This window comes from Cyanistes caeruleus, chromosome 2, assembly GCF_971803275.1.
Source record: "Cyanistes caeruleus chromosome 2, bCyaCae1.hap1.1, whole genome shotgun sequence".
NCBI lineage: Eukaryota > Metazoa > Chordata > Aves > Passeriformes > Paridae > Cyanistes > Cyanistes caeruleus.
In genome coordinates this window covers 110,287,994-110,300,945 of record NC_141702.1, presented here as the reverse complement: position 1 = coordinate 110,300,945, position 12,952 = coordinate 110,287,994, and the positions used below count along the sequence as shown (strand labels likewise).

The window sequence follows — 12,952 nt, the reverse complement described above, 5'->3', positions numbered from 1 at the left end:
TAGACAGTCCTTGCATCAGGCACCATGTCCCACCTTCTCCTGCCATGCTGCTGCACCCAGGGCCTGCAGCACTTCACCATGCTTCCTCAGCTGCAGAGATGCAGGACTGCCCTTGCCCACCATACTGGAGACCCCAAACACACCTCCCTTGCCCCCCACCCCCAGCCAGCCTCTTTGGGGTGTGTACACCATGCCCAGAGGCACAGCAGCACCAGCCACACGACACACCCGTGTCAGGGGATCTTTTTATCTTTTTCAACTGCTCACAAACTGTATCAAATTTGTGATGAAATCCTACCAAACTCAGGCCAGAGCTCAATTTTGGACAGCACAGCTGCACAGAAGCACAGATGCCACCTTTGTCACTGCTCCCCCTCTGCACCTTACAAGTGCTGGCTGTCCTTCAGGGTGGCTGTCTGCACCAACACAGCCTTGCTCCTTGCTCAGGTTCACATCTGGGTTTAGAGCAATCCCAGCCCCCCCCAAGAAAAACCCCTGACTCTTCTGCTCAGTCCTCCAGTGTCTCTGGGTACTGAAAAACAGGTACTAGTAGAGCTGTCGTGTCAGTCTGCAGGTTTATTGTGGAGCAGGTTTCCCTTGAGAGTACAGAAAAGAAAAGGTGATGAAATTCCAGAGCAGTGGCGTACGTGTGCCTCTCACCAGGTACACAATGCACAACCAGTAAAATATTCCAAACATGTATCACAGGCTTCAGACATTTGGGCTACATCACTGCAGGGTAACATTTGTGTCAGCCCTGCTCTCCCACTGTGGCAGCAGCGGGATTCCGTAGGGCCAGAATCCACTGGGAACACCAATGGCCATGGTGAGCCCAAGAGGATCCAGGCACAGCGAGGACCAGGCATACAGGCCAGAGGATGCTGCAGCAGAACAGCACCTTCAGGATCTGGACTGTTGACTCATCCACTGGAAAAGCTCCATGCAGTCATTATTAACAGAAAATCTGTTTCTTGAAAACCATGTGTTACCCCAGGTCTAACAAAGTTCATCTTGTAACTTAAGCTGTTCTGCTGTGGTTTACACAGTGGAAGCAAACTGCCATGACAGATTTCATTGGAAGCCCAAACAGGCTTGGCTTTCCATTTCAATGCTTACTCACTGCTGAAACTGGTCTTTATTTCTGCTGGACAGCCAATCCCACCAAAATGAAAAGATGCTTTTCTCCCCTCTGCCTACCAGTTTTTTGTTCACAGTCCAATATTCTTGCCAGTCCCTTGCTGTGATCTGTGTTGAAGTGCTTTATCATGCAATTCCTTCATACAGAATGAGGACAGTTTGACACACCTATACACAAATAATGAGTCCTGCAGGTTGTGTATTTGCTGTAAGAAATTGGCATCATTCCACAAAGCCATCTCCAGGATATGGGCTGCCTTACAACCATACCAGTTTCTGTGAAGCAGTTTGGAACTCCTGAGGGCAGCTTAGAATCTTTAATTTTAAGGATCTTCCCTCAAAAAAGGAAAACACACCTTGAGATAGTCTAAAATCTTTATAATATAATATTTATATATATAATGATATATATTATATATTTTAAAATCTTTCTTTGTATCAGTAGCCTTAGGAATTAAAAAATGCAACATGTGGAAGTAGCAATTGTCAAGTTCTTAATGATTTCTATTACCTTTAGAGGTTTCTACAGATGTTATTTGTTTAAAAGATGTGTTTTGGAGGAAAGTTTATCCATAGATTTTTGGGGCATCTGGTATCAACAGTCAAACACCAGAGAATGAGCTTTGCAGAATAAGAAAATCAGGCAGAAAAATGGATGCCCACTAAATATCAAGGAATGAAAAGGGCATATGCAGATTTTTATCCATCTGCAGACAAGAGATGGATTTTAAATTCCACTTCAAGGAGAGCAGGAACTGATCCTTTCACCAAAGACCATTCAACAGTAGATGTGAAAAGTGACTACCTTGAGAAGACACCAGCTGGGATTAGTGATTCCCATTTTAGACATTTTTCATCCACGTTACATGGCACACAGCTAAAATTACCCAAACATTAATGGAAGCAGCAGGGTTACTACAGAGAAGTTTTAGTTAAAAATACACATTTTATTTCAATGTGCCAATAAAAAAGTCCCACATTTTCATATCACATGAAGTTAATTCATACAATAAAAAGAGACCTGTGCTAGTCTATTGGTGTGACTAACTCAGAAGACCCAGATCATGCCAAATTTTAGTTGATATACTCTTCTATCTACATTCTTACATTTACAAAGACACCACAAAATCCCTTATAATAATGTAAGCAAAATATCTTTCTTCCTAAAAGATTAACTTCATAACTTTAATCCATTCTTTCAGGACTTGCACTTCGTTGAGGGCTCCCTGATGGTGAACGGCTGAAAGGAAAAGAATCCACAATTAACATTTCAGTAGTTGCTTGGGGATCACAAATACAGGAAAAAGCAACAGGAGTATACCCAGCCTCTGGTTCCCTTTAAGCACTCTTTTTTAATAAAATAACCAATCACTATTGGCAAAAGTTAAGGGGTTGATGATTTGGAGATAACACTTTTTTCTTTACTGTTATTTTTAAAATGAGATCACTGTAAGGCCATCAAAAGGGTACTACTTATAGTGACCTTCAAAGGGGCAAGATACTCCACTGTTCTGATACAGCAGCTTGTCAAAACCTGTCATGATGATCACTCAGCATTTATGAGCACTGATTCATGCCCCTGTGATTCTTTGACACTAAAGTTGTGAAATGAACTATTAAAGAATTCTAATTAGGAAAAAAATGCTGTTGATTCTGTCACTACACGTATTCTACACGTTAGTCTGTGCATACACACAGAGAGAGAAAACTATTTACTGACTTACTGGGAAAGAAGAAAATAATCTAACAGCAGTGAACGTAACAGGCGCCATTTTCCATTCTGCTGTGCCAGGTTAGTCCACCCTACCATCACCAAAGTCAATGCAGCTTTTAATGAGACTGAAAGCTGATTTCCTACACTTATTCTGTGCTTTAAGCTCATCAGTCTCTGTGCAATAAAACTGTCAGTGAACCAAAAGGAACAGGGGAGCAGACAAGGACAAGGCACTGCTACATAACCCTGAGGATTTATCACCATATATATGTATTACCATATAGAAAAGCCACAACCACAACATTATTGCTCTGAAAGAGATCTCAGCAAAATACCTCTCCAGTATTTTCCTACAAGCAGCTGTCTAACTGCTCAGCAGAGATCAGTGCAGATACTAAAATGCCAGCTCTGTGGAGTCTATGCTGTTAGTAGGGAGACCAACGTACCTTCTCTTTGGAGATGGTGACCGGGACTTTGACCGGCTGTCAAAACAGAACAGCATCAATGCAACTTTTATATTTTAAAAAAACCCCAACCTATCAGAAAGTAAATTATAGGAATCTAGCCAGAAGGTCCTTCCAATAGTAGTTTTCAGTTCAACATTTACTCTGACAGGGATTCTCCATTCATTTAGCGTGGAGATGCATTTTAAGTAACTTTCCTCAGCAGACAAAGAGAAAAACAAGGGGTGGTACTAATGTGAGGCTTTGAGAAAAGCAACATCACCAGATTGCTGTTTTATGAAAAGCATTAACAAAACTCAAGCTCTTTATCTGATAAATAGAAAAAAATAACAGAACTGAGCACAAAGGCACAAAAAATTAGTACTATGTTGGAAATTATGACGAGTTAATGAAAACCAAGAGACGGGTAAGGAACACCTTCCAAAGAGCTGCAGAGGAAATGTTATCATTTCTGTCATATCACAAAGAGATTAGCTGAGGACCCATGTTTGGGGGGTATTTTTTTCAAGGACCAGGCTCTGTTAATCATGCAAACTTAAAACTGAAATGCTACTGCAGGCTCTCTGTGTGCTCACCTCTTAGCTGGTGAGCCAGACTTTGATCTGCCATGAGACCTAGACCTGCAAGAAAAAACACAGCTCAGCAGGGAAACTGACAGCACGCAGGTTCCCACTCAGTGGGTGAGCACTGTCATGCTCAATACACAGAATCCTGCAAGTTTCCAGGGTTTTGCCTGTTAAGTTTCCAAAGATGCTGCTGTACATGTTGCTCTGTACTTTGGTCCCTAGCTGATGACCAGTGTTTGCTGATGCAAATGGCAGGAACACAGGAGCAACCCAAATCCTGACCAGTATTTTCACAGAGTTAATAAAAAGCCATGCTCTAAACTTGCAGGTTTTATTAGACCTGAGCCACTGCAGTTGCAGACAGCTCATTCCTACAAATATCTTCTCTGTGAAGTTCATCTTATATATTTACTTGCTTCAAGTATTTTTTTTTTAATGTTTAAACTTAATCCATATGAAAAAAATGTGGAAAACATCCACCTTTGAGACCGCTGCACTACAGGAATGCTAATACTGCCTGAAAGCCTCACCAGCATTTTGTGGTCCCCCAAGGAAGTGTTCTACATTCCACATCCAAGGTTTTCCACAACAATTTCCAGATGTGCGTTGTGACACTGTCAAACCAGCAAATGTCATGTCCTCATTTAGTCTGTCTCCCTTGTGAACCCAGAGACTGTCTCTGGGTGCAATGCATTCCCTGGACTCTTCTCTAAAGAAATAATCTCTCAATTACATAAGAACAATTCTTCTGCCATTTCTGTCTAGTTGTACATCTGTAATTTCCTATGCCTCAGTCGCTTAATCCCTACTTACAATGGAAAGTGTCACTCAAAAGTCTAGAAATGTCACTGCAAGTATCATTTACTCTGCAGAAAACCACCCTGATACCAAAAAGAGGAAACAACGGTGGTAAAATCAAGATGCTTTCCTCTTTGAGAGTCTGCTGACTGTAGCTGTTTCCTGCTCACCACTGACAGTGAACAGTGATAAGCCATGCTTAAGTCATGATGGAACAACAATGTGGTTTAGCCATAGGTGTACCCAGAGGTACTGGGAGAAAGGCACTGCTCTACTGCCTTGGACAACCTTCTCCTCTCTTTATCAGCTTCTGGACTTTGTGTGAGTTTCTGCTCTTAATTAAGCCATCTGGTCTTCATCTCTCCTTTCCCTTAAAACTCCCATTACTGCTTGCTGTCCATCCTCAAAAAATGCCACCTTCAGCTGTGGGCTTTTCCACCTGCTCCCTTTAGCTGAAGCTATCCTATATTTTCCTGTGTTTCTTCATGGTTGGCTATTCCTTGTTTCAAAGAGCAGCCATTAAAACCAGCACAGCAGGCACAGGGACAGGCTGGGCTATAAGCAGTTCCATATCCAGAGCAGAATTTCCATTTTCTCTTGTTCTTGTCAAGGACACTCAGTCAGCCCTGCTGCCAGGACAAGGCTCCATGAAGCACAGGTTGTACCCACTTACTAGCAAGTAAAGTTTAAGGGAACAAATAGCACTCTGTGTTCCCTTAAAATTTGACTTTTACTCTTGTGATACTTTTATTGGTACAAAACAATTCTGACAGGTGTTTATCTCAAATTAAAAATCAGCAGACTCACACTGATATTCAACAGAGCTGGAATTGCAGCTACAACACTCAGGACACCAGCAAGCCCTTCAAGACTTGTTTGCCTACAGACAATAAAGCATTATCATGCTACTAGAAGGACATCCTGCTTTCTTTGAAAAATAATGGGAAGAACTGACAATCTTGTGTGTGCTACACAAAGGAAAATAAACTTTTGAGATTAATTCTACGTTAGTTAGCAGTTAATGCAACTTGATCAAACCAGTATTTGTGATGACTATGGGGATCTAGATACTGGCGGTGTGCAAAAGAATAGAAAGAGGAAGAACAATCTTCTGCACTGCTCCTTAGAACTACAGATCCCTAAGTTAGTGGAGGGAAAACACATCTTTTCCTGGGAAAAAACCTTAGCAATTGTTGAAGAGCCTAATGAGACTTTTAAGCAACTTTCACCAACGATCTTTAGTCACATACCTGCTTCGGGGCCATGTAACAGATCTGGATCTAGATCTTGATCTTGATCTAGACCTGAAATTAAAAATTGGGATAAATTAAAAGTAAGTAAACTTAAGCAGAAGTGATGACAATTACAGCATGATAAAAATTAACGTCTACACCTAAACTTGAGACCTACATGATCGCAGACTACATGATCGTTAGATATTTGGCAAAGAAATTCAGTCATGGGAGATGCTGCTGTCTCAAGGTAAGGTCTTGAAAGTCATTAACTAACCTGTGAATTTAACTAGGATTATCAGAAATTTTTAATCCATGCTGATTTCTAGAGGTCAGCATCTTCGAAAATCAGCTACCCACTATCTCTTAGAAGTGAATTAAAACAAGAAAACATCACAAAAACAAATCATCCAGCCTTTTAAAAATTACTACTAATTACCTCGATCTCTTCAAGGAACCCGAGCGGGACCGGCGGGGAGACACGGACCTAGACCTACGAGGAGACACGGACCTGGACCTACGATAGGAAGCTGATCTGGACCTGCAGAGAAAGCAATTCCCAGAGTTGTTCAAGTGTAGCTTTTTCTGGGCAAAAGCAGGCAACGGGAATAAAAGAAAAACTCAAACACACCTCCTACCACGGCTGCGACTGCGTGACCGGGAATACCTTCTTCCACGGGACCTCGAGCGGGATCTAGACCGGGACCTGGGTTTAGGTTAGAAAAAACCGGTATCAGCAGACAGCTGCTGCACCCAGCACGTGTGAGGCCCTGCTGAAGTCAAAACTTTTTTCAGACAACTAAAGAACTAGCATCTGTCAGTTGGAAAAATGTCTGGGCCTACTTGTCTTGATCATTTTTACTACCTAGAAAAATGTTAAAGCTGAATTACATTGCAGAATTACATTAGAATAGAAAACACTGTAATGCGTATTTAAAATAAACCTTGCAAGTTTGCAGGTCGACCCTCTTTGGCCCAAGGTCTAGCAGATCTAGACGATCTAGAAGTATCTATAGGCGAGCGCTGCATCTAGGTAGGTGTTCTCTTCAATCTAACGACGATCAAACTGACAGCCCAATGAGCCAGGGTGAGGCTTGATTGACGCAAGAAGATTTTTCTAGGTGGGAATGTGGTCAATCTGGTGTTCCTCTTTCTAAACCGGAGGGGGGCCCCAATTGAAAGCCAAATTTACTGTTACGGCGGTCACCGTCTCAAATTTTCTGCCCTTAAAGAATAAGGTGAAGCTACGTGTAGATGGCTCGAGGGGATCTGGCCTCTTATGCTGATCACCTCAAGGTCTAGGAGGATCTTAAGTGTCGGATTTGCAAGGCGCCTCAGCATGAAATCTTAAGGCTCGTGACATTCTGAATCAAGGCGACTGACTCAAACGAAGAAACCTGAAAGGTTTTGACCAGGTTGATTATTAAAATATTAACATTTGATAGAAATAGCAACAAATTGTAATATACACCTATACATTTATTCTAGCGTTAAAGTTTAAAGAAAACTGGTGTAACATTGTGTTCTTTGCTAACAAGAACTACACAAAAGCGAGCTGGCGAAGCAACGCGGCAGCCCCGGCCCCGCACGTACCTGCTCCTCCTTCGCCGGCTATAGCGGTGACAGTCATAGGCATAGTGGCCTTTCTCACCACACTCGTAGCATCTGTCGTTGGGGTCGAAGGGGCGCCGGGCAGGGGGCCGGTCGTAGCGGGAGCGGCGCGGCATCCCTGTGGATACTTCCACTCTGACCCTGGAGCCGCAGATCACCCTGCAACAAGTCCATGAAGGCTCTGGGTTAAACCTCGCAGTCTGTGTCAGAACTACAGGAGCACAGAGAACAGAGAGATAAAGCCCGATTGTGTCTCAGTAGCCTCGGCTACGAAATGGACACGTACTTTCCGTCAAGTCCACGGACAGCATCTTCAGCATCGCGGGGGTCTTCGAACTCCACGAAGGCGAACCCCGGTGGGTTCCTGGCGATCCACACGGTTCTCAGCGGTCCATAGTAGCTGAAGGCTCTCTCCAGCTCGCCTTTGCCGGCGCCCGTGCCCAGGTTCCCCACGTACACCTTGGTCTCTGCGGGAGCGCACCGGGGGTCAGCGCTGGGCCGGGAGCGGGCGCAGGCTCAGCCCCCGCCCCGCCCTCCCCCGGCCGCCGCCATCTTGTCCGCGCGGCCCCTTCCCGCCTTCGCCGCGAGCGCCGCGCGCCCGGCTGCGCGCCCTCCCCCACGGCCGCTGACGCAAAATGGCGGCGGCGACAACGGCGGCGGCGGCCGCATCGCCTTCCTCCGCTCCCCACCGGCGCCCGCCGGCCCCCCAGCTCCCCGCGGTAATCGCCTCTCCCCCAGACCCGTCTCTCCTTCTCCCCCGCGCAACCGCCCGCCGCCCGCGGCCCCCCGGCAGTTCTCACCGCCTCCATAGCGGCCGTAACGCGACATCCCGACGGCTCCGCCGCCCGCGCGCACGCGCCGCCGCACGCGCCTGCCCCCTGCCCTGCTCCCCCGCCTCCCCCGCGCCGCGCGGAGGCGCGCATGCGCGGGGGGCGGGCTCCTGGATGGGAATTGGGGCCTGAACGGGAAGTAGCGGAGCGAGTGGGTATGGGAGAAGCTTTCCCCGACAAAGTGAACTCCCAGGCCTCCTGTTGGTGCTGCAGGCGATCATCTGCCCGTTGGAAGTAAAGCCAGCAGGGCCTTTCTGTCCTGGCATCTCCTGGGTGGGAGACATCCTTGGACGCATCCCATATCGGAGGTGATATCCCCCATCAGCTGGTGCGTAGCCGCCTCTGGAGTGCAGGCCGGTGCTTGTTAGACTGAAAACAATTAGATTTGCTCTCCCTGCTTTGTAATAAACGAGCTGGGACTGAAAGAAAGCAGTAGCTGAAGGCAGTGCCACAAGCCATTCCTACACAATCCCTGTAGTACTGGAGAGGCTGAATTGAGACTCCTGAAAAGAAAGGGGGGAAAAAAGGGAAATTGCCCCTTTATGTCTGCAAAATATGAGTATCTCATTTTCTACCCTTTATAGTTTTTGTGTTAGCACTCGCACGACCATTGCATGCTCGTTTTCACAGATTGCTGACAAATGACTCAATTAATGACTAGCAGCTCGTTTGGTTGATCCCTCGGAGGCTCTGCATGAGCGCTGCTGAAACAGAGCAGTTGTGGGGTGGGGGTGGGTGTTGGAATCAAGTTTCTCACCTTGGCGGCAGCACGGGGAAGCTTGCTAAAAGCAGCTCAACAACCAGGGAGCAAAAATATCTCATTTTTATGTAGCAGATGCACAGAGCGTGCATCTACTCCTAGAAACGCACACGGACCAGGCATGTGGAAGCTGCACTCTCCGTGCACCAGCAGGAGCATCCCACGAGCAAATCCAGCTCCAGAGGGGCAGAAAGGCAATCTCGCCCCCTGTCCCAGCGAGACTGAAGTGCCACACGCTCCTTGTTTGGCGACCTGGCCTGATGCGTGCAAACCTCTGTGCCATTTATGCGCCCCCCTGCAGCTGTAGAACTCCGTATCGGAGCATTCGGGTCACCCGAGCCGGGGGAAGGCGCTCGGCGGCGGCGCCCGGGGACAGCTCCCAGGGGCCCTCGGCAGGAACGGGAACCGGGGCCGGTGAGCGGGAAAGCGGGATGGGAACCGATGGGGACCGGGGCTCCTGCCCCGCTGAACTGGGCTGTGCAGGCTCTCGCTGCCGGGAACAAAGCGCCCTGCAGCCCTCTGTGCTCCCCGCAGCGCGCTGCGCCCATCGCTCTGCGGCCCTGCTGGGATGGGAATGCTGGACAGGGAAAAGAGTGGAACAGCAGCTGGTGGTGCTCCAGCGTAGGGGTGAGGAGAGAGCCGCGTGGATAGCGCTTATCCACAGGCGGTGGAAGGGCTCGGGCAGCAGTGATGCGCCAGTGCACAAAACAAAGGCGCTGAACTTTTACCTCCAAGGTTTTGTAAGAAGGCAGAGCAATAGATGGAGCGTCGATTGCAACGGGAAAGCGTAAGGTTACCAGAACAGCGGGGTTTGAGGCTTTGCTGTGTGCCTTTAAAAACAAGCGGCCTCCGTGGGGAATTACAGAATTTCAGAAGTGCAGCTTTATGCAAACCACTTGTGTGAATGTCTGCTTAAAAAAAAAAAAAAAAAAAGGCAAATTTTGTTTAAGACAAATCTTTATATGGAGACAAACCCGGTTCTGATGTGAAGAGCAAAGCAGGAAGACTGACTGCATCTGCTCATTGATCTGGTTGTTTTCTAGGTCCTGGATGTAGGAAATATGAATGACTGGCAGAGAAAAAGCCCTCTAGACTGGGAAACGTATGTCAACAAATTGGTGAAAGTTGTTGCAGTTGAGAAACATGAATATGAAGGATGGGTTTTAACAGTTGACCCAGTTTCTGCCACGTAAGTACCAAAGCTTTTATTTCTGTAAAACTAATAAAAAACAAGATTTTTAGGAAGAGAAAAGATCTGAAGGCTGAAGCAAACTTATTTGGATCAAAAATGGCATCTTGTTAAGCTGCAGCTTCTGCTGATGGCTGCAGCGTCCTTATCTTCTGGTTTGTACTTCCTGTGCACCTCATCTCTGGCTGAGCAAGGAAAACTAAAAAGTCCTTGATTTAGAATAAGCACTGCTTAGCAACAACCAAAATATCAGTGTGCTAGGAACGTTATTCTCACTGCAAATTCAAAACTCAGCACTGTGCCAGATTCTAGGAAAATTGCTAAGAAAATCAACTCTCTACCAGCTGAATGCATGTGTTCAAGGTGAAAGTTCACAGCTTGCAGGCAAGTCTTCAGCAAATCCAGCTACTCATGCTAAACAAGTAAAGCAAAGTGAGCAGGATATTAAATCACACAGTAATATAATTCCAAGTGGCTTACTCTTTAAAACTTACATATTAAATTATACTCTTACCTCTCAACAATACATGTGTTAAAGATTGCTTTTGGGAATATAAATCCTGCTTTACAAAGAGTGCAGGAGTGTTTTCAGTGCTTTAGGTGTTGAAATCCGTAGCCTTTGTCCAGAGTCCTTGAATTAATGCCTGGCTTTCCACACCAGCCAGACACCCATGAAGGTGTAGAGGCTTCTTTGGAAAGCAAGCAGGGAAAATCAGGGGCATTGGACAGAAAATGGTACCACACATCTCTGGTATCCCAAGTGAGTAACTTGAAAACGGGGTTTGAAAGGCAGAAGGCACCAGGGAATGGGCAGAAACTTGCCTCCTTGCTGCCAGAGCTCTTTGGTACCTCTTTGCTTGTAAGCTTGTCTCACATAAATGCAGGATGGAGGCTGAAAATGAAAACATTCAGCTTCTGATATGTTTCAGAAGAATTTGTTGTAGCTTCAACTCTGGAGTAGCTCAAATAATCTCCTGAAGTTTCTTATCATTTTGGTAAGAAAGGTGCAATGCAGCTGTGATACTGGTAATGGTCCAGGCTGAAATCAAAGCATATCTCACTGGACACAACCCAAAAAGTCATTACTTCCACTGATGGTGGCAGTAATGGGCTAGTGAAGTGCTGGCATTGAGTTCTGGAATTTTACTTCCCACAAGAGGAAGAGAATGGTTTCTGTTGCTCATTGTTGAATATGAGGGAGAGATCTTAGAAATATAACCAGCTGCCTTCCCACTTGCATTTTGGGACTTCTGGGGTGCAAGTGCCCTGGGAAAAGACCAGGTTTCTACAATGTGAGCCTGAGCCTTCTGTAGTGTGTTCCTGTTCCTGTTGTATTTTAATTTCACAAACCGGCAACAGTCATAAAAAATCATTCTTTTGGTAATGATCAATAAATATTACTATTTTTTCATCAAAAGGTTCTGGTATCGTTAGCTGCCTTCAGCATCCAAAGTGCTGCATGTATGAAGGTATCACTGTTTCTGAATGTTGAAATGTTTCAGGTTCTTCAGCGGTGTTGGGAAAACTGCACAAAAATATTTGGATTTTCAGACTTGACTTTATTTTTTCAAAGCAAAGGGTACATTAATCTAGAGTAGTTTCAAATTCAAGACCAGCAGTTGCCTTCAGAGCCCCACATTTTTAGTATTTTAAGGGAATAGCAGCATGCTTTTCAAAGGAAAATGCTGGGTGCTGGATATTACCTAAATACCTGGGTTAGGCTGATGCTAATGAGTTCTTACCTCCAAAACCTTGGAGGCTGCTTCTCCATCTTCAGTTAAGAACAGGAACTTACACAATCTCCTTTCCTTGACAGCATTGTCCTCGCAACATTCCCAGAGAACGAGAAAGGGTCCATATCATTTGTCATGGGCCACGCCATCCAAGAGGTCGAAATACTGCAGGAAGGGGACAGCGACATGAAGCAGCGCCTCGCTCGCATCTCTGCGCCCGAGGAAAGCCAGGCCTACAGCCCGGAGGAGCTGGAGAAGAGGAAGAACGCCTTGAAGACTTGGCTGGAGACAAACCACATCCCCGTGGGCGAGCAGGGGGAGCTGGGCAGGACGCTGAGCGTGGCAGGGGTGCTGACCATCGAGCCCCCGTACGGCCCCGAGCAGTGCAGCAGCGCCAACGAGATCATCCTGGCCCGTGTGCAGGGCTTGCTGCAGGGCTACCTCGAGCAACAGCGCTGAGGCCCTGCTGATGAGACCTTTTGTTTCTAGGAACTCTCCTGTTTTAGGAACTCTCCTGGGCATCAGTATTCACTGTGTGCAGAAATCCTGTGTTTTGGGTACTTTTGTCTTGGTTTTTTGTATGCAAAGGAAGGGATAAAACGAGAAGTATAAACTCAAAGCACAAGCATTTTTTTCATGCGTTGTTTTTATTAGAAGCAATCTGTTGGATAATGCTGATGTATTAAACTGATTTATCAGTTTAACTTGTTTAGAATTTTTGTAAGAGTATTGTTAAAGGTGATATATAATACATTTAAACTGTCTTCCCTTTAAAACTAGTTTAATTATCTAGTGCTGAAGGCATGTTTATTTGAACTGCTTACCAGATGTATTTTTTTTTTCAAGAAAGAGAATTATGACATGTGGACTTCCCAAACCAAATTCAAAAAAATGTTCATAAAGCTGTTTTGTTTTGTA

The 12,952-nt window shown here is 45.7% G+C and overlaps 3 protein-coding genes across 14 annotated transcripts in view; 2 read left to right on the top strand and 1 right to left on the bottom strand.

The window, feature by feature from the left end:
- GALM (galactose mutarotase) overlaps window positions 1–6,880 on the top strand; it is a 22,632-nt gene extending 15,752 nt beyond the window's left edge. For 5 of the 9 annotated variants that reach the window (XM_086872438.1, XM_086872467.1, XM_086872453.1 and 2 more), the window contains one exon: window positions 2,340–2,779. The gene's annotated coding sequence lies outside the window, so the exon portion shown is untranslated. Of the gene's footprint in view, window positions 1–2,339; window positions 2,780–6,365 lie in introns of those variants that run through there. The other 4 variants (XM_086872477.1, XM_023923284.2, XM_086872422.1 and 1 more) reach the window with 1 other exon arrangement.
- Window positions 2,064–8,401, bottom strand: SRSF7 (serine and arginine rich splicing factor 7). The gene is made up of 9 exons (XM_086872563.1): window positions 8,323–8,401; window positions 7,809–7,989; window positions 7,505–7,681; window positions 6,543–6,617; window positions 6,351–6,452; window positions 5,930–5,983; window positions 3,891–3,935; window positions 3,298–3,333; window positions 2,064–2,377 (listed from the first exon to the last, which is right to left on the bottom strand). Exons 1-9 carry the CDS (start codon window positions 8,348–8,350, stop codon window positions 2,323–2,325), a joined length of 753 nt encoding a protein of 250 aa, XP_086728689.1. The 5' UTR covers window positions 8,351–8,401; the 3' UTR covers window positions 2,064–2,322.
- Window positions 8,106–12,952, top strand: GEMIN6 (gem nuclear organelle associated protein 6). 4 transcript variants are annotated; one of them, XM_023947691.2, is made up of 4 exons: window positions 8,527–8,680; window positions 9,185–9,526; window positions 10,156–10,301; window positions 12,118–12,952. In XM_023947691.2, the coding sequence occupies exons 2-4, from the start codon at window positions 9,398–9,400 to the stop codon at window positions 12,491–12,493; spliced, it is 651 nt and encodes a 216-aa protein (XP_023803459.2). In that variant the 5' UTR covers window positions 8,527–8,680; window positions 9,185–9,397; the 3' UTR covers window positions 12,494–12,952. The 4 variants fall into 4 exon arrangements, with proteins under 4 accessions (XP_086728644.1, XP_023803459.2, XP_086728660.1 ...); XM_086872518.1 differs by lacking the exons at window positions 8,527–8,680; window positions 9,185–9,526 and adding an exon at window positions 8,106–8,241; XM_086872534.1 differs by lacking the exon at window positions 9,185–9,526.

Excerpts from the sequence above, each read along its gene's own strand:
- SRSF7 (XM_086872563.1), bottom strand. The coding sequence starts at position 8,350 with ATGTCGCGTTACGGCCGCTATGGAGGCG. Across the intron at positions 7,990-8,322 it reads TTACGGCCGCTATGGAGGCG|AGACCAAGGTGTACGTGGGG; the intron begins GTGAGAACTGCC and ends GCGCTCCCGCAG. Across the intron at positions 3,936-5,929 it reads GTTACATGGCCCCGAAGCAG|GTCTAGGTCTCATGGCAGAT; the intron begins GTATGTGACTAA and ends TTTTTCTTGCAG.
- GEMIN6 (XM_023947691.2), top strand. The coding sequence starts at position 9,398 with ATGCGCCCCCCTGCAGCTGTAGAACTCCGTATCGGAGCATTCGGGTCA. Across the intron at positions 9,527-10,155 it reads AGGAACGGGAACCGGGGCCG|GTCCTGGATGTAGGAAATAT; the intron begins GTGAGCGGGAAA and ends GTTGTTTTCTAG. Across the intron at positions 10,302-12,117 it reads GTTGACCCAGTTTCTGCCAC|CATTGTCCTCGCAACATTCC; the intron begins GTAAGTACCAAA and ends TTTCCTTGACAG.